The 24,249-nt window shown below is 44.2% G+C and overlaps 1 protein-coding gene, 2 non-coding genes and 1 pseudogene across 3 annotated transcripts in view; 1 reads left to right on the top strand and 3 right to left on the bottom strand.

Annotated features, from left to right (window-relative positions):
- The window catches only part of C7 (complement C7), a 52,466-nt gene extending 30,379 nt beyond the window's left edge, over window positions 1-22,087 (top strand). Inside the window, exons 11-18 of the mRNA XM_053657380.1 lie at window positions 385-613; window positions 1,897-2,074; window positions 5,585-5,672; window positions 7,812-7,944; window positions 10,934-11,125; window positions 15,630-15,720; window positions 17,936-18,120; window positions 20,895-22,087. Coding sequence (XP_053513355.1) covers window positions 385-613; window positions 1,897-2,074; window positions 5,585-5,672; window positions 7,812-7,944; window positions 10,934-11,125; window positions 15,630-15,720; window positions 17,936-18,120; window positions 20,895-21,076 — 1,278 coding nt within the window. The 3' untranslated portion in view covers window positions 21,077-22,087. The remainder of the gene's footprint in view (window positions 1-384; window positions 614-1,896; window positions 2,075-5,584; window positions 5,673-7,811; window positions 7,945-10,933; window positions 11,126-15,629; window positions 15,721-17,935; window positions 18,121-20,894) is intronic.
- LOC119044264 (small nucleolar RNA SNORA1) lies at window positions 2,999-3,137 on the bottom strand. Its single transcript, XR_005081571.2, has one exon. It is a non-coding gene; the product is annotated as a small nucleolar RNA SNORA1 (small nucleolar RNA).
- LOC119044267 (U6 spliceosomal RNA) lies at window positions 15,081-15,185 on the bottom strand. Its single transcript, XR_005081573.2, has one exon. It is a non-coding gene; the product is annotated as a U6 spliceosomal RNA (small nuclear RNA).
- Window positions 18,152-18,251, bottom strand: LOC119044268 (uncharacterized; annotated as a pseudogene).
- Window positions 22,088-24,249: the final 2,162 nt, after the last annotated feature.

The following is a 24,249-nucleotide window of genomic DNA, read 5'->3' as shown; positions in this document are numbered from 1 at the left end:
AATTGCACGTATTTCTTTACTCTAATGCAAATACATTTCCTTTTCTTTTGTCCTCTGCAGGTGTGGAAATGTATTGTCTTCAAAATAATATTTCAATATCTAGAAAATGAATGTCCTGTTGTTTTTTAAAATTATACATGTACACAGGATACAAAATATATATATATATATATATATATGCCTTCTCCAGCTGGTCCTAATTTCCCCAGACTTGTCTTCTAAAGAAAGTGAATTGCTTTTTAAAAAATCTGAACAAGAAATAATTGGAATTAACCTAAGAGTGGCTTTTGGTTTTGTCTTAATGGGGATTGAGCTTAACTGCCAAAAGGAAAATAGTGTCGCCTAAAACCCTGATTTCTGATGGTGACGTTTTTACCTGTGTAGCTGACACCTTTGTATGAGCTGGTGAAGGAAGTACCCTGTGCCTCGGTGAAAAGACTCTACCTGAGACGGGCTCTGGAGGAATACCTGGATGAATCTGACCCCTGCCATTGCCAGCCTTGTCAAAACGGCGGCCTCGCCACTGTGGAGGGGACCCAGTGTCAGTGCCATTGCAAACCGTACACATTTGGCGCCGCATGTGAGCTAGGGGTCCTCGTACAGGGCGAAGCAGGTCAGTGCACTGAATTGTCTCTGGTTGCGTTGGACCCGTGGGAAAGGGACTTCCTCTCCTGCTCTGGCCCCTGAGGTGGCCCTTCTTGCTGTACAGAGAGAAGGAAGTCTCACCGGGCATTTCAGTTCAGTATCACCATCCCCATTCCACTTCCGGATTGTAGATGCTGGGGCCAAGACCTGTGGCTGTCTCTACTTTTCTGTCTGAATTAACAGACCTGCTGTGCCTGAACCATCCCCGTTCCTCCATTACACTAGATCAGTGCCCAAACACCTTCTGTCCCTCCAAAGTCACCTCATTAAGGCTTTGTCATAACGTAGGTCTGTGGAGCAAGGGTTTGCGTTGCCTAAACTTCCTGATGGCAAGCTCCTTGAATCATCTTTATTTCTATTTTGTATTCCATCCCATCCATCAATTATTTGCATGTTTGTTGAACATCTGCTGTGTGCTCCACAACATGCTTGGTGATTTAAGCACTTTAGTACAGGGCTCTGTGAAGGTACTTTATGAGCAGTCGAAGTATGAGATAGTTTATGTTTATTTATTTAGATTTTATTTATTTGTCTTTAGAGAGGAAGGGAAGGAGGGAAGGAGAGAAATATCAGTGTATGGTTGCCTCTCGTGAGTTCCCTGTTGGGAACTGGCCTGCAATCCAGGCATGTGCCCTGACTGGGAATCGAACCGCAATCCTGTGGTTCGCAGGCCCATGCTCAACCCACTGAGCTCAACCCACTGAGCTAAATATCAGCCAGGGCTGTATATTTATTTTTATATCTGTTTATGTCTCTCTCCTCTAGAAAGCTCATTTCTTATGATCAGGACTGATTGATTTATTTACAGAGCCTGACACAGAGTCTGACTTATAGAAGTCACTTAACAGATGTGTGATGGATGAATAAATGCAGGGGGTGCTGATGGGAGGCAAAAGCATTCCACCTGCTTGCATGCTTCCTTTCCTTCGTGCACATTTATTTACTTCTTACCTCATTCTTGTGAGAAGTAAATAAATGATAGAATATATGTGAAGGTGCTTTGAAATGGTTGTAATACGACAAACAGATTTAAGATATCGTAAGGAGTGTATGAGTGCAGTCTTGCTCTGGGCAACCCCGGTCAGTGTGCAGAGACCCCTGGCCATTGCAGAAGACCTCGGTGAATGCTGGAGGTAGTAAGTCCCCAGATCGCCCTCTTCCCCAGCATCCCTGTGAGCAGGAAGCTGAGCACTAAACTCTGAACTCTTCCTCTCCGAGTACTTTCTGACCAACCTCTCTCTTATCTCACAGGGAGGGTTGATGGAGGTTGGAACTGCTGGTCCTCTTGGAGCCCCTGTGCTGAAGGAAAGAAAACAAGGCGTCGAGAATGCAATAACCCGTCTCCCAGAGGGGGCGGGCTGTCCTGCATTGGGGAAACGTCAGAGAGCAGGCAGTGTGGAGAGGAAGACGAGGAGCTGAGGAATCTGCGGTAATGGAGACCAGACCTGCTGGCAATGACACGAAATTCATTGTCTGCTGCTGTCTGTAGGCGTGGACTAGGCAATTGCTGCTACTAAAAGATTTAAAAGTTAAATGGTGCTTTTTTTTTTATCAGTGACTGCTTTGCCCTTTAGCCCTGGGCTCAGTTAAAGGACCCAGGCATGTCCTGGTCACCTTGCTCTCATGTTACAAGTTTTCCCGATGTTATTACAAAAGGCTGTGGGGAACTGGGAGGCAGTCTGGGCTTGTAGACTCGAGCAGCTGGCACCAAGTAGATGGGCCACCTCCCTGCTGTGTGACCCTGGGCAAGTTGCTCGCCACACCTCTAACATTAAGATCATCAGAGTAGGGAAAACGATAACTAGCTTTGGTCAGAATTAGAAAGGATTAGGCACCTAAAGTGATTAGTCCAGTGCCTGGCTCAGAGTAAGCATTCAAGAGCAGTTGTATTTATTACTTTTCTGACACACCTTTTCTTATTTATTTACTTATTTATTCAGCATTAACCATAAGGTCAGATGCTTGAGATGGCTAATAGCTTTTTTAAAACAGTCAATAAATTTTTATTTAATGATTATCACATTGCAATTCCTTCCACTGACTTAGTTCCTCCTGAGTTGGTGTTCAATATTCAAGTTTGCCTGTTTGCTCAGTGCACGATTTTCTTCCCAGTCGCCCACAACCATTGAAGTAGAGATTCTTTGATCTCCACTTGAATATGGACATACATCAAAAATTCCCTACTTGTAACCTTTGGGATCTGATTTCTTTAAGCAATTTACTTTAGATCCCTAGAAATTATTATACATGGTGGGAAGTATATTGCAGTTTTGGCAAGCGATCTAAAATGTCAGTTGTTTCTAATATTGAAAAGTCTTGTTACACACAATTTTTACTTGTGAGCCTGGCAAAAAAGTGTTACAGGTCTCATTGCCACCACTGCCATACACTTACTGTGACAAAAGCATAACCTGTGTCTCAGTGCAGGCACCTGAGATGGTGGATAACTTGACTGGTTAGTCTAGTGGTCTGGCACTCACTTCCTGGGGCCAGGACCTTGTGAACGGTGCATTGAACGTCACGGAGTTGGAGAGAACATGCTACTTGGGAATCTGGAGGTGTGATACCTTATTCCTACGTCTTCGATGTCTCATAACGTAATGTAAGCAGTGTCTGCTGAGGAAGGGAGAGCAGGTGGAATGATGATGAGAGGGGGTGTTGCCCCTGGGTACTTGTCTCTGGGAATGTTGTTGCCAGATAGCAGGTGGGGTCTCACTGCCAATGCCACCCCCTAGGCAAAATTCCAGAGGCAAAGTTTTGGTGATAAATGAAAGGAGTCTTTATTCAAAGGCTGCACAATTTTGGAATAACGACCTTCTACATGCAGTAGTCGCTTAAGCTATCAATTAAGGCTAACTCTTTAACTCCTTTTTTAAAAGTATATTTTATTGATTATGCTATTACAGTTGTCATGATTTTCCTCCTTTGGATCCCTCCACCCAGCTCCCCTGACTCCCTCAGGCAATCCCCACACCATTGCACATGTCCATGGGTCATGCATGCAAGTTCTTTGGCTACTCCATTTCCTATACTGTACGCCTTCCCATCTGGCAACCATCAAAATGCTCTCTGTATCCATGATTCTGTCTCTCTTCTTCTTGTTTGCTTAGTTTGCTTTTTAGATACAATTGTTGATAGATATGGGTTTTTTTGCCACTTTATTATTTATATTTTTGATCTTCTTTTTCTTAAGTAACTCCCTTTAATATTTCATACAATGGTTTGGTAATGATGAACTCTGTTAGTTTTTTCTTCTCTGGGAAACACTTTATCTGCCCTTCGATTCTAAATGGTAGCTTGGCTGGTAGGTCCCTGCAATCTTGGCTGTAGGTCCCTGCTTTTCTTGACTTTGAATATTTCTTGCCAATCCCCTCCAAACTGCAAAGCTTCTTTTGAGGAATCAGTTGTTAGTGTTATGGGAACTTTCCTGTAGGTAACTAACTTCTTTTCTCTTGTTGCATTTAAGATTCTTTCTTTAACCTTTGCCATTTTAATTATGTTTCTTGGAGTGGGCCTCTTTGCATCTATCATAATTGGAACTTTCTGTGCTTCCTGGACTTGCATGTCTGTTTTCTTCAAATTAGGGATGCTTTCTTTCACTATTCTTTCAAATAGATTTCCAGTTTCTTGCTTTTTCTCTTCTCCTTCTGTCACCCCTATCATATGAGTGTTGGACCTCTTGAAGTTGTCCCAGAGGCTTCCTATACTATCCTCATTTTGGGGGGTTATTTTTGCTTCTTGTTGTTCTGATTGGTTGTTTTTTGCTTCCTTGTGTTCTAAATCATCGATTTGATTCTTGGTTTTGTCAACTCTGCTGTTGTTCCTCTGTAAATTGTTCTTTATTTCAGTGACTGTGTCCTTCATTTCTGACTAGATCTTTTTTATGCAGCTGAGGTCCTCACTAAGTTTTTTGAGCATCGTTATAATCAGTGTTTTGAACTGACTATAGTTTGTCTGATAGATTGCTTATCTCGATTTCATTTAGCTCTTTCTCTGGAATTTTGATCTGTTCTTTCATTGGGTCCATGTTTCTTTGTCTCCTCATTTTGGCAGCATCGCTGTGTTTGTTTCTATGTATTAGGGAGAGCTGCTATGATTTCCTATCTTGGTAGCATGTAGACCTGCTTTGATTCCGTGTCTTGCTGGTGTGGCCTAATGTAGTAGGTGTCCTATAAGGTACAGTGACAGTCTCCGCTATCATCCCAGGTATGTACTCTAGGTGTGCCCTTTGTGTGGGCTGAGTACACCCTCCTCTTGAAGTTGAGCCTTGATTGTTGTTGACAGATCAACAGGAGGGATTTATCCAGGCCAGTTAGCCACAAGGATTGGCTGTGACCACAAACAACCACCCTCCACCCTCCATGGAGGATCAGCTGTTCAGGGTCAGGGTGGTAGTGCTCTGATGTGGTCTGTAGCTGTCAACTGGGTATGCTGGACCTGGAGTTTCCCAAGTACAGGACAAGGTCAGCCCCAACCTGTGTTTTTTTAGGAGCCAACCTGCCTGAGTCATAAAGCAATCTGAAGTGGCTGCTACTTGTGCTGGGTTTGGAGATTCCCAGGCAAACTAAGCTGTGAATCTAGGCTGGCTGCTGCTATTGTGGGGCCTGGGGCTCACTGGGACCGGCTGCCGTTTGCTTGGGAGGATTTAGGAATTTATGCAATATAAGCCAAGACCAGGCATTCATATGAAAAAGTAGTTTGGTGGGCCTGTAAATTGGGGGTGGGGGCGGAATCTCTGGGGATCTCTGAGGGGGGTTAAAGGATGTTAGCCAGGTTGACAGAGTTTCAGATATGACAGCAGCTTGCTGACTCTGTGACAGGAGGGTTTAGAAAAGGGAGTCCTTTCAGATGCAAATGAAAAACTTGCTATGGTGCAAAATACTAATTATACTGTGGAAATTTATCACATTAATGATATTTTGTTTCCTTTTCCTTCCAGATTGCTTGAACCACACTGCTTTCCTTTGCCTTCGGGTTCAACAGAATTCTGTCCACCACCCCCTGCCTTGAACCACGGATTTGTTCAAGTTGGTTATGAGAGAGACATATTTTCCCTTTACATATACTTTTTGCTTCAAGTTCTACCTCTCTTATGTTGTTATGATCCATGTCCTTCTCCATGATGCAATGGTGCTAAAAATATTTTATGCGTGAATCTTAGTTTTAGTGATGGGGTTTTAGATCATGACTTTTGTTCTTTGGCCCAAGGTGATTAGAATTCTGCAGAAGGCGGTATATCTTCTGTGGCAAGGTAATCAATACTGCTGCCCAATGAATTAGAAGTGCAGTCATGCCAGAGAATGGCTAAATATTTCCATTCCCACTAAAAGTAGAAATCTGTAAGCAAGTTCTTCATAATGAGGACTTTCTTTATTCTTGCCATTAAAAGAAACCTTTTTCTAAAAAACACTTCTTTTTCACAAAATGAGGTTTGCGATGAAGTATTATGTATATTCCAGGAGCCAATCAGACATTTAGCCAGTGATGGGGAGATATGAGTCATTATACTTTGAGCAATTTTCTTGTTCAGGAAGGAACAGGAGCCGTTTGCTACCTGTCATTCTAGGGAATTTTCCTGGCTTTGGGACCCTGTTCATTTAACTCCCTGTTAACAAGGAGTGCCCTTCTCACTTGGGTGAGGCTCGGGCCCTGGACCCAGTAAAGTCTCCTCCTGGTTCACATAGGAGATGTTGTTCATCGGGGTTCTCTGTGTGCAGCCTGCCTTGCTTTCTCCACAAAGGAGTTTGCCTCTCAAATTGCAGGCCTTAGAACATACATGCACTGAGATTTTGCTGAAGTTTTGCCCAGTTAGGTACTATTGGGAGATGGAAGAGCACTCTGCGTGTGTGTGTGTGTGTGTGTGTGTGTGTGTGTGTGTGTGTGTAGAGGGAGAGAGAGTGAGAGAGCACAATGAACCTAGTACTACTAACACTCATATTGTCCCACTATAGTTATAGTCACTACAGTCTGTGGAGTTCCTGATGGCAGCATAGCTCAGAGAGCGAGGCCGAGCAGACTGACATACTTTAGCAAACCATGAGGCTGTTGGCCCAACCTCTAGTGCATGTGGTGTCCTATAAGGAGCCCATGGACTGGCTACGTCAGAGTCACCTAGGACCTTAAAAATAGAGGTGGCTGCCTGCCCCTCGTCTTTCATTTTTCCTTATTCTGTAGGTTTAGAATAGATCCTGAGAGTCTATATTTTTCTAGATTGCTACTAACAATTCTTACAGAGAGGCAAGTTTACACACAGTTGAGTTCAACTTTCCCATATAGGAGTCCCTTTTGTAAGGCCCAGGAGCTAGAACAAAAAGCCAGTTGAGTGTCCTTCCTCATTATCTTCAAACCTCCATATCAACCTGGGCCTCTGTTTCCTACCAGCTTCCATGAAGGAGCCAGCCTGGGCCAGGCCTGACAATGGGGAGAAGGCACCAAGGAGTCCTGTTCTAATGCCTGTAGCATAGCCAGTGCAGCTCCAAGCCCTCTCCCAGGAGAGACCCCAAGCAAGCCTGGTTACCCACTCAAGGCTCAGACTTCAGACTCTTCTTTGCTTTACTAAGAAGGTTCACCTCCTGGCATTAGAGGCTAATGACATGCCCTTGAAGCTGACCCAGCCCAGCAGCCCTTCCCCACAGGATGGGGTGGGAGAAGATCAACATTCTGCTTCCTCTGAAAGTCACCAGGGGGAGACTTGACTTCATGAATATGCTGATGGGATTTGAACCTATATGTTCAAACTGGTGTTCATCAGGCAGTATTGTCAATGAACAGCCCCTAACATCTTACCATGAAGGGTTGACTGACAAGGACATTTCCAAATTCTGACAACAAACTGCCTTTAACTAAAAGCATAAGGGAGAGAAGTCACTTGGACAGTGTGTACTAAAGTAATTTTAGCAAAATGCTTAGTACAGTGCTTGGTATTTTGAGTACAATCAATAAATTATGGTACAATGACATTAATGGCTTCATTGATGGTGGGAGAAGTGGTGTTGGCTGGGGCTATAAACAAAAATTATTTTTATAAACAATTATTAAATCAGTAATTTCAATGTTGGTTGCCTGATGATTAAAAGAAGGCATGGTTTATAGACCAAATATATCTAAAGAAACATTTTGGTGATGCAAAACAGGCATACTTTTCCCTCTCTTTTCCTTCTGTTTAGGGTGAAGATACCACATTTCCTGTTGGGAAAAATATAGTGTACACCTGCAGCGAGGGATACTCTCTTGTTGGAGACCCCATTGCCAGATGTGGAGATGATTTACAGTGGCTTGTTGGGGAAATGCATTGTCAGAGTGAGTGGCCTCGGCTGTAGCCTAAACTTTAAGATGAGATAATAATGTGGAAGAGAATGAACCAAGATAAATAATTGCTCGTGGAGTGCCCCGTGTCTTGACCTCCCTTTACTGAAAGGCTCATATGATCCTGAGTTTCAGGAGTGCCTTGAGGAAGGCCTCAGCTTTCTCTAGTCCATAGAGCTCCTGGGGGGTACAGCACATTTTATTGTGATTTCTGGGACCAATTAGAATTGGCCAGGAAGCTCAGTTCTGGCTAAGACCATCAAGACATCTTCTAAAGTTCAATAATTAGGAGGGTACTACAATCAATACCACAATCTGTCTCTGTCCTTAAATGTTTTGGATCCTGTTCTGTTCCAGTGTAGACAAATTGTGTTACGTTAACACTACTGTTTGGCTTCCATCTCGGTTGCAATAGAAGTTCGTTCAGCAGATGGATAGACAGAGTGTAGAGATATATTTTTCCTACATGGCTTGGTCTGTGCATATAAGGAATGCCTTAGTGAACCCAAGCACGTTTTTTTGTCTTGCATATATATCTATAAGTGAAAGTTCTGAGTCATAGGGTACATCTACATTTAAATTTAGAACATTCTGCCAGTGTTCCATATGATCATTACCAATTTGCATCCCTACCAAAATCTGAGAAGATTGCTCTGAATCCTCACTCACATTATCTATCTTTAAAAATTTTTAGCTGTATGAGAGTTTAGTGATATCTTTTAATCTGTATTTCTTTCTGATGAATGGTGATGTTAAACCTGTTTTCACTTGTTTATTGGACATTTGGCTATCCTCCTTGGTGAAGTGATTGTCCAATCTTTTGTCCATTTTTAAGGTTTCTCTTTTTTTCTTGCTGGTTTGTAGGATGCCCTCTCTTCCTCTCTGCCTCTTTCTCTGTCTTGTCTTTCTGTCTCGGTTTTGAAGCTCTTCAGCAGAAATTACTGAAATGGAATACGAACAAACATTCCCCAGCTGGGGGTAATGGAGCCCAAAAGTGGTTTAATGAAAAGATTAATCAGACATTTCTGCTTGAAGAACTTCTTTCCTTTTATTGTGAAACTCGTGGTGAAAAACAGTTCCACTCTTTGTTCATCTTAAAATGTCTTCATTTTATCTTCATATTTGCAAGATATTTTTTATTGGGTAAGGAATTATAAGTTAGCATTTATTTTCTCCAAACTTCAAAGACTTCCTTACATTGCCTCTAGCTTACTGGGGTTTTTTGTCTTTGTTTTTCAGCAGCAACCCTACTCTGATGTGCCTTGGTGAAATTTTCCTGGTCTTTATGCTGGTTGATACTCATAGGAGTTCTTGAGCCTGTGCTTTAAAGTTCTTTGTCAATTTTAGAAAATTCTTGACCATTGTGTCCTAAAATATTGTACCTGTTTCATTCTTGCTCACTCTCCTCATGAAAAACAAATAATACATTTTTAGACTTTATATATTATTATATATGCATTCTTTCCTTTGTTTTACATTATTTTCTTCTTTGTTTCATTCTACATTTCCTATTGACCTATCTTAGTTTGTTAATTCTCTGTACAGTTGTATATAATGTACTTTTAAGAGCTCTATTGAGTTCTTAATTTTATTTTCCAATTCTAGATATTTCATTTATCTGCTTTTCTATACTTTCTAATTCTCTTCTGAAATTTCCCATCTTGTCATTTTTTTCCCCATCATAACTGTTGATCATGGTTATTTTGAGGTCCATGTCTGTTAATCCCATGGACTGAATCCCATTGTCTGAATCTGTTCTGGGTCTGCTTCCAAAGTCTTTTTATTTTACTTTGGTCAATTCTTATCTTTTCTGACTGTTAGACTAGTTTTGATTGAATGCCAGACTTTATGTGTGAAAAGTTAAAGAAATAATTTGAGGCCATGGGGGATATCTTCCTTAAGAGAAGATTTGTTTTGTTCCTGGCAAGCTGTGAGGCTGGTTTACACCAGTTTGCCTTTATTCCTAGTGTGTAGCTGTTAATGGACCCTACATGGAACTGTGATAGTAATGTGCATATAGGTCCCTTCTTTTCAACAGGAATGGGCTCTACATTTTTATCTCAGCCCTACTCAACTGCCTAAAACTTGACTCAGGTGTTCAGCCTTTAAGCTGCATTTTCCTCCTCAGTGTAGCAGCTTTTCAACATTCCCCTCCCCTTGCCCAACTTGCAACTACTTCAAGGACAAAGGCATTGCTAAATATTGTCATCACCACTTTAGACTTCCTTTCTCTCTGGACCTTGGATCTTCAAACCCTGACTTGTATCTTGTATCCTCAGTAGCACACAACACACTTGGCGAAATAGAGGCACTCAATAGATGCTGTTTTGAATGGATGAATGAATGGATTTTCTGGTGCAGAAAGAGAGCAGTATTTTGTAGACTGTTGTCCATTAGAGAGATTGCCAAGATTTTTTTAAACTGTGAATTCTGACTTGCTTTCCATCACTGTGTATGCATCCCATTTTTCTCTGCTATTTTTTCAAGTAGAAAATTTGAACTAATAAACTAATCAAGCAAGAAAGGAGATGAGGAACAACATTTCACACTTCTGTGGTTGCAAGGTTAAAGGAAGCTCTTCAAAAATTTTGGGTCGTAAAATATCCTATTAGACACATGCTAATCATACAACAATGAACATAGTTCTTGGGAAAATTCCAGTGGGGCTTAACCAGACCAGAGAGATAAGTGGCAGTTGTGAAAAGGCTGGTTTTGACAGCAGGCCAGACTATAGGATTCTGTTTATAAGCTAATTTATTTTAGATTGTTGCATTGCTTTGAGGGTCGGTGTGAAGAGTGGGAACTATTTCGGTCTTCAGCCATTCGTTGGTCAATTTTATGTGGGGCACAGTGGGGCATGTCTTGTCTTCTAATGTGAAAAAGCAAAGCAAGTCCATCAGTGCCATTCAAGGCTCTCCTGCTTTTACAAAGATGGTGCGGGAAAACAATGACCATTGTGTTCTGTGTGTGCGTTTATCTTTAGAAATGGCCTGTGTTCTCCCTACACTGATGGATGGCATTCAGAGTCATCCCCAGCAGCCTTCCTACACAATTGGCGATAAGGTGACCTTTTCCTGTCCAGATGGCATGTCCTTGGAAGGTCCTTCGACATTTCTCTGTGGATCCAGCCTCAAGTGGAGCCCTGAGATAAAGGATGTCCACTGTGTGCACAAAGGTGAGCCGTCCAGGCTTGTCCCAGGACGCCCGCACTCAGGAGAGTGACAGTCCTGGTGGCTCTGAGTCACCATAACTGTTGAGTCCTTGCCTCCATCCCTGTCCCTCCATGAGAAAGAGGTCAGTTCATAGACCGAGTAACCGGCTTTGATACCTGGCACACGCAGACTCCCAGGATGAGAGAAAGGCAAGAATAGCCCTGGTGGTTCTAAAATTGTAATCAAAATCCTTATATCAGAGATTAGCTTTGTATCACTTATGATGCCAAGGAAAAGGATTTTTAAAGTGAATTGCTGGTTTCCTCCTGATTCTAAATAGACTATTAAGTACAAAATTGAGATAATAATTACATGAAGTTCTGTATGTTTTATTTATGGGCTTTCAGAGAGTTCATTAGTATTTTTGAAATGAAAATTTTAAAAGCATTTACATTTAACACTGCAAAGCAGAGATGATTGAAGGAAAAGTGTGGTTTGTGAAGTTGTTCTGAATAGTGTAAATCCAAAAAATGTAGTGTTTTCAACACTGAGCAAATTAAAATGGTGTTTTGGAACTTGAGGTAGAAAAAGATTCGGAAAGCAAAATCATTTCTTTTTAGAGATATTTAAGATGAAATGAGTTTGTTTTTTAAAACAACCTTTTGTTTTATAAAACAAACAACCTTTTATTTTTATAAAATAAACAACCTATTATTTCTTTTGTTTACATTTAAAAAATAACTTAGAAATGTTTGAAATCATTAAAAACAGGAAAGAAGAAAAACTCTCTTGCATTCCATTTTACATGGTATTCTGTGTCCCTTGGCTATGACTTTGAATTTGGTGTGAAACGTCCTTTCTAGTGAGCATGAAGTGCCAGATGCCACGGGAGATGCCGTCAGGTGAGCTAGGTGGGCACAGCTGCGGAGAGCAGGCTGCGAGGCGCACTTGGGACCGACGCTGCCGTGGGCAGTGTGAGAAAGGGATTGAACAGATGAGGAAGGCGGCCTGTGCCGTGGAATGCCCACGCCCAGCTACCACGTGTCGTTTAGTGTCAAAGGTCCTATCACAGACGGTTGCCTTTTCTCTACATGCATGGAAGCACATGTATACATTTACTTGCATAGTTGCAATTTACATGCACATTTGAAGGAATGGACTTGTGCCAGTAATTCTACAGTTAAAGAGAGCGATGTACAATTGATAGGGTTGTTCCTGAGTTCCAAAGGAGAGGACATGCTTGTCTTTCTAAGGTGTCTGCTTCAGACGTTTTAGAGCAAAATTTGGTATGAAGTTTCTCCCACTTGGTAGCAAATTCTACTTAAGTTTTAATTAAGAATGTTTTTTAGACCTGCATGTTTTCAGAAGATGTAGATATTAATAACTACCTTTAACATAAGCCTATCACAAACAAAAAATCCTAGTTTGTCAGCCTCCAAAGTGAATGTTTTAAAGTACCTGCTGTGTCAATATTTAGTCTTTTTTATTGTGGTAGAATAAACATACCATAAAATTGACCATTTTAACCATTTTAAATGTAGGGTTCAGTGGCATCAAGTACGTCCACACTGTTGTGTAACCTTCACCACATCCATCCCCAGAACTTTCTCATCCTTCCAAACTGAAATTTGGTACCTATTAAACACCATTTCCTTAGTGTTTAGTGTTGATGAGAAGGTGATTTGGTTTTAACATAGTAAACGTACATACTGTATATGGGCCCTAATTACATGTTTGTTTGGTTAATGGAGCTACAAAGAAAACAAAGTTATGCTCGATTGAAATGCCAAAGTCTTTGGTCTAGGTCATTCTATAAAAAATTTTCACAAATTATAATAACTTTTAGCAAATATTTAAAGTGTAAAATGATTAGCAAATGAATTTTTAATCACAATGCAGAAATGATTTTCAAAGAGTTAGCATTGAACTTTAGATTTGGTACATTTTAGTTTAAATTTCTCAACTCTAGCACTGTTGGAATTCTGGGCCCGATAATTCCCTGTGCTATGCACTGTAAGAAATTTAGCAGCATCCTGACTTCCACCCACTAGATGTCAGTAGCACCCCCCAGAGACAGCCAAAAATGTCTTTAGACATTGTCAGTTTGTTACCAAAGGGACCTGACTGGGGGCAAGATTCTATTACTGAATGGACATCCTCCTTCTCCCGGGGTCCCCCTCTGTTAGGTTTGCCTTACCACCAGGAAATTATAGCTCTTAATGTCAGAGATTGGTGAAAAGGAAAGGAATTATTTATTCAAAAATTATACAAACTTAAGAGCAATGACTTAATGGCTTCATTAAAATCCTGAAGTTCCTTAAAACACCCACAAGTACACGCAGTCCTTCTCCCCGCCCCCCCTTTGCCCAATCTGGGGTACCGTATCTCAGGAAAAGAAATAGAAGTCCATGGCTCAGGTAGCCCCTGGTTCTTCCCAGTAATCCATGCTTGGCCGGCAGGCTTTCCACGGTTCCCAGCAGCATCAGCTGTGTCACCTGGATCTCCAGTTCTTAATCCAAATTCACGTGGCACCTTCTCATGGCCCACCAGCAAGAGTCCTTTCACCCCTTTCCTTCCCACAGTGTTTCTCCTGCATTCTTCCAAACTGCTAAGAGAAAGCTCTGCACCACTGCTAAGAGCTCTGTCTTGCTTTCTTGCTTCCTAAGCTACGTGGCAAAAAGACCCCCAAAGCCGCACGAGCCCCCTCCTCTTGTCAAAGCTGCATAGTCCTCCCCTCTCAAGGCTCCTGTGCTCTGGTTTAAATCCCCGCACCAATCTTCCTCTGCAGCCCCATTTCCGACTCCTCCCACAATTGGCTACACCTGCCAGCATTCCCGTATTTTTTTCAGCTTTTCTGGGCTGCCATTAGTAAGTCCAGGCAGGTGTGGCCTGGTGGTGTGGAATGAATTATCTCCAAACTCTTATGCAGATGCTATAATGAAGGGGAGTTGCCTCCCAGTTACATCCTGGGTAGAAGTCGCTCCCATCTCCTTGGCTCAAAGCATGGCCATAGCTATTTAGCATATCCATGAAACAAGTTAAAGGTTATAGACATGTTAAATGACCATGCCTGAGGTTAGCTGCAAAACTGTTGCTATACAAAACTCTCAATGGGCCTGCTCCATGTGCCCTATCACCCAGTTTAGACTTGTGGGGGTGAGGACATCCCATATTTTTAATATTTCCTAGAATACCCTGAGTTCTGGACCCCATTACAAATCCCTCTTTGGGTGCCCCCTGATTGCACCCCATTACAAAATGTCCCTGGGGTTCAAAATTGCTGTTGGTTGAGAAGCACCGATCTAGATAATACCATTCCTGTTGTGTCTAAAAGCTCCAAAGTTTTACAAAGTTAAGAAGTATTGCATAGTTTGTGCATCCATGAAAACATGCTCTTTAGCCCTTTCTTACTGCTTTACAGATGTGTTTTTCAGCAGGTAAGTGGTTTTATAATGCACTGAATTTCATTGTAAAGAAACTGGCAGGAGGAAGGAACAGCAGAGTATTGTAGATTATTCCCACTGCAGTCAGTACAGCTGAAGCAATGCAGGTCAAATCATGCTTTTATAATTTGGACCATGGCGTTTTCTTGTCAAAACTGGAATGATGGTTAACCGTTGATCAGTGTGTAGGAAACCTAAAACTACGGGGAGGATTCTATTAATGGGAGTACCTCCAGACTTCTACTCACTGTTGAAGGGAGGCCGCTTGGACACTACACATGAGAGGTGGTTCCAGATCTGCTGGGGATTCCAAGGAATTCTCTGTGTTTAAGTCAAGTCATAGTGCTATTTCCTGTTCTACTGAAGGTGCACCAGGCAAAATGCTGTCCACACAGCAAACACCAGCTTTTAAAAAAAATCAAATTTATTGGAGTAACACTGGTTGACAACATTATGTAAATTTAAGGTGTACAACTTTATAATACAACATCTGTATAATTTATTGCATGCTCACTGCCCAAACTCTAGTCTCCTCCTGTTGTCTGTGCCTATGACAAATCTGTGTGTCATTCTTATGCAGGGCCCATGCTAATCTCCTTTGTGTCATTCCGATTTTAGCATATGCACTGTTGAAGTGAGCACTAAACTCCAACTTCCTGATGAAAGGGACCCTGCCCTACCAGCCATGGATTCAGACAGAATCCCGACTTGAATCCTGGTTTGGCCAATCTGTTAAATGTGTGAACTGGCACCAACTTTCTAACTTTTCTGATCTTTACTTTCCTCGTCTCTTAAATGGGCATTTGCTAAGGAGACTTAAGTATCACAGTGTATAAAGAGTGTATAGCTAATGGTAATTGCTCCAGAAATGGTAGTGACCATGACCAATGGCATTATTTTTGGGGTACTGCATAGAATGCTCCATCTCTTGTAAAATGCTTTCCAGCGTTTTATATTTTTACTGTGTACACTTGTTGCAGTTGAGACTAATGCAGAGCCACGTTCAGCAATGAAAATGGTACGTGTTGACCACGAAGAAGCTCTTTTCCAGGTGACCACACCTCCTGTATCTCTTGCCTCTTAGATGCCCCTTTGACATCGGCAGCACCCAAGTGTCAGCCCTGGGAGAAAGTGAAGAATTCAAAATGTGTTTGTAAATTGCCCAACGAATGTTGGTAAGCCCCATCTTTGCTCAAATCTCTGTTTCATTTTACTCAAGATAAATAAAACAATTCCTTAGGTGCTAGTCTCTGTTAGACCCAAGGTGCTGCTTACCAAGAATTAAGGGTTTTTGCTTTTTAATCTGCTCCAGCTGCTGCCTGCTGTTTGCCTGGGTCACCAGAGCTGATGGCTGGAGGCATCTAACCTGGCTAGAGAGAGGCTGAAGGACTACTTGAGCGCTGCCTATAGTACATGTAAAAAGGACAAAACTGCCACCTGAGGATTTAGAGCTTGAGAGGATTAGGACCGAAATCTTGAGACAGAAAGCAATGCTCACTCACAGTGAGAAAAGCAGTGGGTTTCTGATTCCTGGAATGTGTGTCTCTAGATTGCTTTATAAAATGCCACCCAGCTGGAGACAAGTTCATTGTAGAAGGAGACCTGAGGGAGTTCCTAGATGTCCTCATCACGGTCCTAGCCAGTACAGATGGCATGATTAAATTAAGACAGAGGAGGATGACAAGTGGGAGTGTTAACTGAAGAATGGAAGAGTAAAGGACAGTGTGAGCCACCGGGCAGTGTCCTGGATGAGTCACAGTGTGGGTACATATCCACACCCAAGCCCGAAGGAGCAAGGGAGGAGCATTTACAAGAACCTAGACATAAAGAACCTAGACTGGAGACAGCAGCTGAGGAGGGACCCAGCTGAAGCCCCTCCCCTTCCAGTCTCCTACCACTGCTCCCACTGATTCAATGCCCTCAAAGCTAGAGGACAAGGAAATCTATTGATGTGACGGATGCAGCAGCCTGCCCAGCAGGGTGGGGGAGAGGGAGAGAAGCAAGTGGGAGAAATATGTCCACGTGCCCGGGGCTTAATCAGAACACACATTTACAGGCCAATTACTTGGCTTTCAATTACTATTATCAGCGCATCCAACTCCATGAACACCTGCAGTGGGTGACAGTGACTGTGGTGGTGTCTGACCCGGAAGAACTTCTTGTGGGGAAGAGAATACAACAAAATAGTGTGACTGGCAATGGTGTTTGTTATCCTGAATGTTCTGACTGCTGTTATTTTCTCTCAAGCATTGTTTATTCTGATTCACTTCCATCGGCTTTCCAACTTCCCCGATTCATTTAGTTTGTCTGCAGCCTGCAGTTTACAGATGCAGTGTGTGTGAGTTTACATATAAGATCCTGTTGACCATGGGGCCTTGCAAAGTCTCTGACTTTTAAGCTGTTTTGAGCAGTTCTATTTAAATTTAAATAAGCTGAGAGAGGAGAGAGATGAAGATTTGTTTTCATTGTGTAAATAACTCCAGCTAAACATAGCACTTGGTCAGAGAAGAGAAAATTAGAGCTAAGTATATGTACAAGTAAAGATAGATATTGTCTGCTCTACAAAAGTGCTTCGTTGTCTAAGCTTGCACCGCAGTAATGGTTCCCTAATCCATTCACATTCAGAAATGCAGTTGTTTTCATCAGTGACATTTCTAAAAAGCTGGATCTCATCATTTTGGCACCAATGCTTAAAAAAAAGGAATCATTTTTTATGGAAATATTTTTCGAGTATTTTGTAAATGCAGATGTTAAAACATAGCATTGAAACATAGTTTCATCCTCCCTTGAGGATTTGGTCACCGACCGCTGGGCTGGGAGGGCCCACGTGTCCTGTGGTTGGTGGCCTCATCTAACCGTAGCTTCTGAGTGTTGGATCTCTGGGTACTTTGGGTCCCTCTCCTGTCATCAGCCTCCCAGCTGTCCTAGCACATCTTGCCTTCTCTTTCCATTTGCTGTATCGGATCTGTTCTAGATGAAACCAGGTTGACACTAGCTGTCTCAGCTCTCTAAACTTCAGGAGCAAATAAAGAGCAAAAAACATTCTTTTAGAAGGATGTCCAACTCACAGCCTGTGGGGTTGCTAGTCCCTCAGGATGGCTGAGAATGCGGCCCAACACAAAACTGTAAATTTACTTAAAACATCATGAGATTATTTTGTGATTATGTGTCACAATACATTTAATGTTTGGCCCAAGACAACTCTTCTTCTTCCAGTGTGGCCGAGACACCCAAAGGTGGGACCTCCTGATGGGGGTTGGGCCTTTATAATGAAGGGATGTGAGTGTCTGCTCCACCTTTTTGCCACAGAGCTTCACCTGTCGCTTCTCACCCTCAGCTTTTAAGGAATGATCATCTTGTAAACAACATAATAAAAAAAATTCGTTCCAGGTCCTCCCTGGGGGTGTGCGCTCGGGACGAGAGAAGGGGAAGGACGCTGCCCCTGACCGTGTGCAAGCTGCATGCTGTGCGCTGCCAGGGCCTGCGGTTCACGCTGCTGGGTGCCGACAGCTGTGTCCTGCCTGCCCCAGCCAGGAAAGCGTGTGGCGCCTGTCCGCTGTGGGAAAAATGTGACGGTGAGGGGCATTTCTTTTCCTTCATTTAAAAAAATATATGGAAGGTGTCCCAAATTTGCACGTCATCGTTTCTCAGGGGCCACCCTAATCTCTCCATCATTCCAATGTTAGTATTTGTGCTGCCAAAGCAAGAAAAGGGAATTTTTCGTCTGAAACTGTAAAACTGCTAAAGCAACAGTGCTGCGGGTTAGAGAAATATCCTTCTCTAGTTCAGCACAGACCCCTGAGAGTGTCAGAGGTTCAAACTGGTCTGAGAGTGAACTGGGAGGCAGGGTGGTGAAGCGCCCAGAGGCCAAAAACCTATCCCTGCTGGTCTGAAGGTCCTCCCGTACCTCAGTGAGTCCCATTCTGCCTTCATGATATTGCTCTGTCCTTGTATCATCCATATTGTGTACTTGGAGTTTCGGCTTTTCCAGGAGGGAAAAGCTGGGTCAGAGTAGCCCTTCCCCCTCCCCCCGGTCCCCATGCAGCATACACCTGTGCAGAGTGCTGACCAGGGGTGCTGTACCCAACACTGCAACCAGCCAGCCCTGTGGCAAGGGCTCGGCCCTGAACTACTTGTGCCAGGGAGTTCTACCTGCAACTTTGCAAGTCCCACTGAGTCCTCATGCTGCTGGGCCGGCAGAGAGCCTTGCCCATCCCCCGGGGGCATGTCTGTGTCAGGGGCTGAGTGCTGACTTGAATTTGGCCAGTTCTCTCTCTACTTTGAGCAAGAATTGGATCAGCTGCTGGGATCCATGGTACAGGCTACTCCCAAGCTCTGGACGCCGTATCAAGTGTAGTACCTTCAGGGATGGGGCTGGGGCCACAGCCATAATGCTAACACCCCGCTCGGAGCACACAGGCCCCTCTGCGAACGGCTTCTCAATGTGGTGTCACCAGCCCCAGGGCCCACTTAGGCACAAGAGCCACAGCACCCTCTCCAGTATCACATGAGGCCATTGACACCGATGGAGAATTCAGACCAATCAAGCTACATCTGTGACAAGTGGCTAGCAAGGCCACCAGTCTCTCCTTCCCAGAACTTGCTGAGTCCAGGTGCTTTCAAAAATATCATGGCCTTTCAGGCCCCTGGTCACTCCTCTCATGGGCCACTTCGGGAAGAAAATATGCCCTCCTATGCTGAGTCTCTGGCTCATTCTAGAGGTTGCCAGACAGTCCTTTGAGAATAGGAGACGTGGATGCAGGACGCTGACCTTGAGGTCATTGCTGGCCATAGACAAGCTTGATCCAGACAGAAACCACGCAGCATGTGTGTCTGTGGGTTCTGCACAAAGACAGAGGCCTGCCATCCACCCAGTCCACTGATGAGGGGTGGTCAGTGAGGACTGAGTGGGTGGCGTGGACTGAAGCTCTAGCCCCCAGGCAGGGAGGCCCAGGAAGAGGCAAAGCGGGGGGGGGGGGGAGCAGGACTTGGTGTCCAGTGCAACTGTCTCTGTGGCACAGGCTGGCCCCACACCCTCTTCCTGGGTGGTGCGCTGGGCTTCTGGTCACCTGTGAAGGCCGTCTGAAAGCACGGTCCCTCCAGACCTGGTAGCTGCCTTCCCCCCTCTCTGCAGTTGGGGCTGTGGCAGACATAGCTGTATTTATTGTGCTGCACTATTTTTAACATCTCGTGACTTCATGCTAAAGTGTTCTATTGTTCATAGAACCCATTTGGATAAACATAACTCTAAGGCACATCTGCATGTCAGTAAAAATCTCAACTTCATAAAAAATAGACTCATAATAACTTTTTTAAAAAAATGATCTCATTTTCTTAAAAGGAAGTCTCACTTGCTATAAATATTAAGGAGCTATCTAAATACTTGAACTGAAACAAAATGAGGGCGTAGCCTCCAGCCAGATGCTGCTGGGAGCTCGAGGGTGGCTGTTTCCTTGGGTTACGGGGAGTGTGGGGCCGGGCAGGTATTACAAACCTGCAGTGCTGAGCCAGAGGGGCCCGAGGGTTTGGGGAGAACAGGAAGATGAGTTACTTTCTTGAGTTGTCATTCCGTATTTCTGGTGCTGTGTCCAAGAGCACTCACAATGACCTTCACCGCCACTGCAGACATGACCCACCTCCCTTGGTGTCAGCTATACCCCCACGGGGGGAGGGCTGGGTCACTGCCCTCAGTTTCCCCATCTGTCTCCAGCACAGATGACGACACCTGTAACTTCAGCTACAGTCCCTTAGGGTCTGGCAGTCACCACAGCTGGCTCGCTGACCTTGTCACTTTTTTTCTGGAGACACCTGGCCTTGAAACTTCAGTGCACACAGTGCTATCCTGCACAGCTTATTTCTGTTTTGTTTATTTATGTATTTATTTATTTTTGTGGGACATGCAGCCTTTGGTGCTTCATGCCCTTTCCCTCAAACCAAGTTTGGGTGTTTGGTCCTTTGTCTCTCTTTGACCCTCGCCGCTCTGCTCTTTGCCGAGGTGTCCTCAGTTGGTGATGGGGTGGTTGGCGGATCCCACTTGGGTTCTGAGTCACAGGGACAGCAGCCTGGATGAGGAGTGAGCTGGACCCCCGCTCGACTTGGGAGAACCGTCTCCTGTGGCCCAAACAATAATCGCAATCCTGGCGCCAGCTTCCAAACCTGCTCACTCTGAGTGGAGCTGAATGGCTGGCTTCCCCAGTCCTCCTGCATGTCCAGGGGGTGGTGGGTTCCATGCCCGGAGGCTGGAGCTCCTATGGGCCGTTAACCACCGTGTCCTGACTTTGGAGGCAAAGGCCCTTCATTCGCCCACCTGCACCATGTGCCAGTGAGCCCCTCTCGCTTCTCTTTGCAGACCAGAAGAGCGAGTGCATCTGCAGAGAGGCCTCGGAGTGCGAGGAGCAAGGCATCAGCATCTGCGTGCTGGTGAACGGCGAGGCAAGGACGATGACGGAGTGTGAGGCTGGAGTCCTGAGGTGTCAAGGACAGAATGTCACGGTCACTAGCATAGAGCCTTGTGAGGGGGGAGCCCAGTAGGCTCCGGGCTGTGGTGGTGGTGGGGGGGGCTCGCTCAGAATCCAGCAGTGGCTGTGCACATCCCGTGGGCACGTCCCATAACTGAGCACTGCAACGCCCCCAGCCGGAGGCCCATGCTTTCTGCTTCCCTCCAGGGCCCTTGCACCCTGAGCTCCCAGCTGCCCGCAGAAGCCAAACCTTTTTCCTTACTCTTTGTCCTTAAAAAAAAAAAATTAGGCTGAAGAGTTTTCATGAACCTTTGTCTGAGTTAACGACGTTCTTGGAGAAACTGCTAACTTCTCTGGATTTGGATTTTTTTAGTCGGAAAATTAGAGAGTTAGGCCAGAGAAACTCAAATGCTGCCTTTAAGTCTGGGCGGTTATGCCCAGCAGCCAGAAAACAGAAACATTAGAGAGGCGGCCCGCTCAGTAAACCCGAATACAGAGGGGACCTTGAATGCAGAAAGACAGTTGCAATGACTCCATCCCGGGAAGAACACGGGCGCCACCCGGTCGGCTCCAGCACCTTGGGTGGGGTTCCCCAGTCCTGTGGGGAGACGGAAACACCGACTCGCAGAGCTGAATTAGTCATGTCCTAGTTAGGGGCGCCTTCTGCCCCTTTGTCTGACAACTCACATAATTCAGTCTTGTTTGGGGGCCATTTTTAGTGCAGGTCACAGCCGAGACCTCCAGTTTGCCCTGCCGCCCCCTTTTCTTCCGTAGGAAGCGCCTGTTCCCGGCTGAGCCAGGTGCGATTGCCCATTAGAGAGAACGTTTTTCAGCCATGTGGGTTCGCTCTGGATGTTTCAGGGCCTGTGGAGGTAAATAGACTTGAAGCATTGGCCTCCAGTTTACTCCTTATTTATTCTTCATCAAAGCAAAAAGGAAAACAGCTGTGGGAGATGAAATGAGAGGGCTTAACAAAATATGCTTTCATATACAAACAATATCTCTGTATTTTTCTGATACTGATAAATACATTTCTGCAAAGCTTTAGTTAAAATGACAATGATTAAAATACTCATTAAAGATACTATCCTTTGCAGTGTTTTGATTTGTATTATGTGTAATTTTAAAGAATCTTTCCATGAAGAGTGGTTAATGTGCTCTTTTAAAATATATTTTTACTTTTTAAACTACTTTATTGAGTATGATTGACATTAAAAAGCTGTGCATATGTACTATATACTGCAACTTGATGAGTTTGAGGATAAGTATACTCCCATCAAGGCAAAAAATATATCCATCATTTCCCAAAGTTTCCTCCCACTCCCATTATTATTATTATTATTATTATTATTATTATTATTAGAATACAGTGTAAGATCTTTCTTTGTTCTTAGAAAAGCCTAAGCATCCATGACAGTTTTGCCAGCCAGAGGCCCTATGGCTTGCCCATGGCTGCAGCTGTGCTGTAGGGGGGTCTCCAGAACTTACTCACCTTACGTCACTGACAGTCAGCACCCTTGACCATCATCTCCCCATTGCTGCCTCTTCTTAGCTTCTGGCAACCACCATTCTCATTTCTGCTTCCGTGAGCTTGACTATTTTAGATTCCACATATAAGTGAGATCACACAGTACGTCATTTTTTGGTCTAGATTATTTCATTTAGCACAACGTCCTCCTAGTCTACCTATATTGTCACAAGTGGCAGGGTTGTCTCCTTTTTATAAGGGCTTCATGGCGTTTCAGCGTACATCTGTACCACACTCCCTTCATCCGTTTATACCCTTGGGGTGTTCCCATATCTTGGCTGTTGTGAATGACCCGGCAATGGTCATGGGAGGGTAGATACCTCTCTGAGATTCTGATTTCAATTTCTTTGGGTAGAACCCCACAGATGGGGGACTGCTGGGTCATATGATAGTTTAATTTATGGTTTTTGGGGGGAAACTCCATACCGTTTTCCATGATGGCTGTACCCAGGTCTCACCCAGCTCAAGCTTTACATACCAAATTGTCCCTCAAGTGCCATCTCAGAGATAATGTGTGGAAGTTACAAGGAGGTAGGGTCAAATTGATTGAAAACAATAATATTCAGAAATGTTTAATTGAGGCCGATGACATTTTTTGGAGTTTATTACGGAGCTGACTTATACCCTGGGTGAGGGGATAGATTTGAAAATGCCAGTCCAGATGCAGATCTCAAAACAGAGTTGAACTGGTAGTTTATGTAGGAGGAGATAGCTCAGGCTCTTCTCAGTCTGAAGCTAGTCTGGAGGTAGGTGTCTCCTGCTTTCACACTGCCACGCCCTTCCTAACCAAGGCAGAGGACAGTGAAGGACAGTGAGGACACGGTCGGCATTATGAAAGGCTGCAGGAAAAGGAGGCCTAGGAACTCCCCCCCCCCCCCGGCAGATTTGACAGCTCAAGTTTGAGAAAGAAGTTTCACAGAGACAGTGAAGGAGAAGGAAGGGGTTAACGACCAGCTGTTGGAGGAGGAGGGGAGCGGTGAGGTTGTAGGGAGAGGCTGCCTTGAAATGCGTCATTTCATGCTTTTTTGTTGTTGTTCTCTTTTGGACATTCTTCTACTTGACCTTTCCTCTGGTTAAACAGAGATACTCACAACTGTGTATAAGAGAATTGGGTTTGTTGCAGTGGATCTGCGAAGAGAAAGTGACTTTCAATGTTAAATCTTTAAAGGTGTTTGAGACTTCCAAAATAAGGTCTTAAATGGCTAAAGAGAGGGCTTTGAGAAAACTGAAGACTATTTCCACCATGAAAATGGATTGCAGAGAGAACTGAGGGAGTAGGAGACTTTCCCTGCTGCACTTCCCTTTGCCTCAGGCCAGGTGGGGGCCACCTGGTGAGGACGGGGCAGTGCCTTGGGGGAGAAGGCAGAAAGTGCTCAGACTGAAGTCATCTGGACCTTGGTGAGGGGAGGGACAGAGGGAGAAGAGAGGATTGGCTGGTACATTAACCATCACTAGCTTCCAACAGACAGGGAAGCCAAGCCACACCCCACAGATCATCACTCACAATCCAAGTGGACCCTGTAAGTCACCTGGGCACAGAAACTGCTTCAGAAGTTCTTCTAACTGCGTTGGCCAATGTCTTCCTGTGACATGGCACATATTTCCTGATGACAGGCTAACAGAAGTGCTGCTGTCATTCCCCTGAGACCTAGTGAGCCCCATCCCGACAGGTCAGTGCAAAACCTTGCTCTCCACCCTCCCCAGTCCAAGGCACCTGT

The sequence above is a fragment of the Artibeus jamaicensis genome, unplaced genomic scaffold, assembly GCF_021234435.1.
Source record: "Artibeus jamaicensis isolate MK-2021 breed Jamaican fruit bat unplaced genomic scaffold, CSHL_Jam_final scaffold_369, whole genome shotgun sequence".
NCBI classification, from domain to species: Eukaryota; Metazoa; Chordata; class Mammalia; order Chiroptera; family Phyllostomidae; genus Artibeus; species Artibeus jamaicensis.
This window is presented reverse-complemented; position numbering and strand designations above follow the sequence as displayed.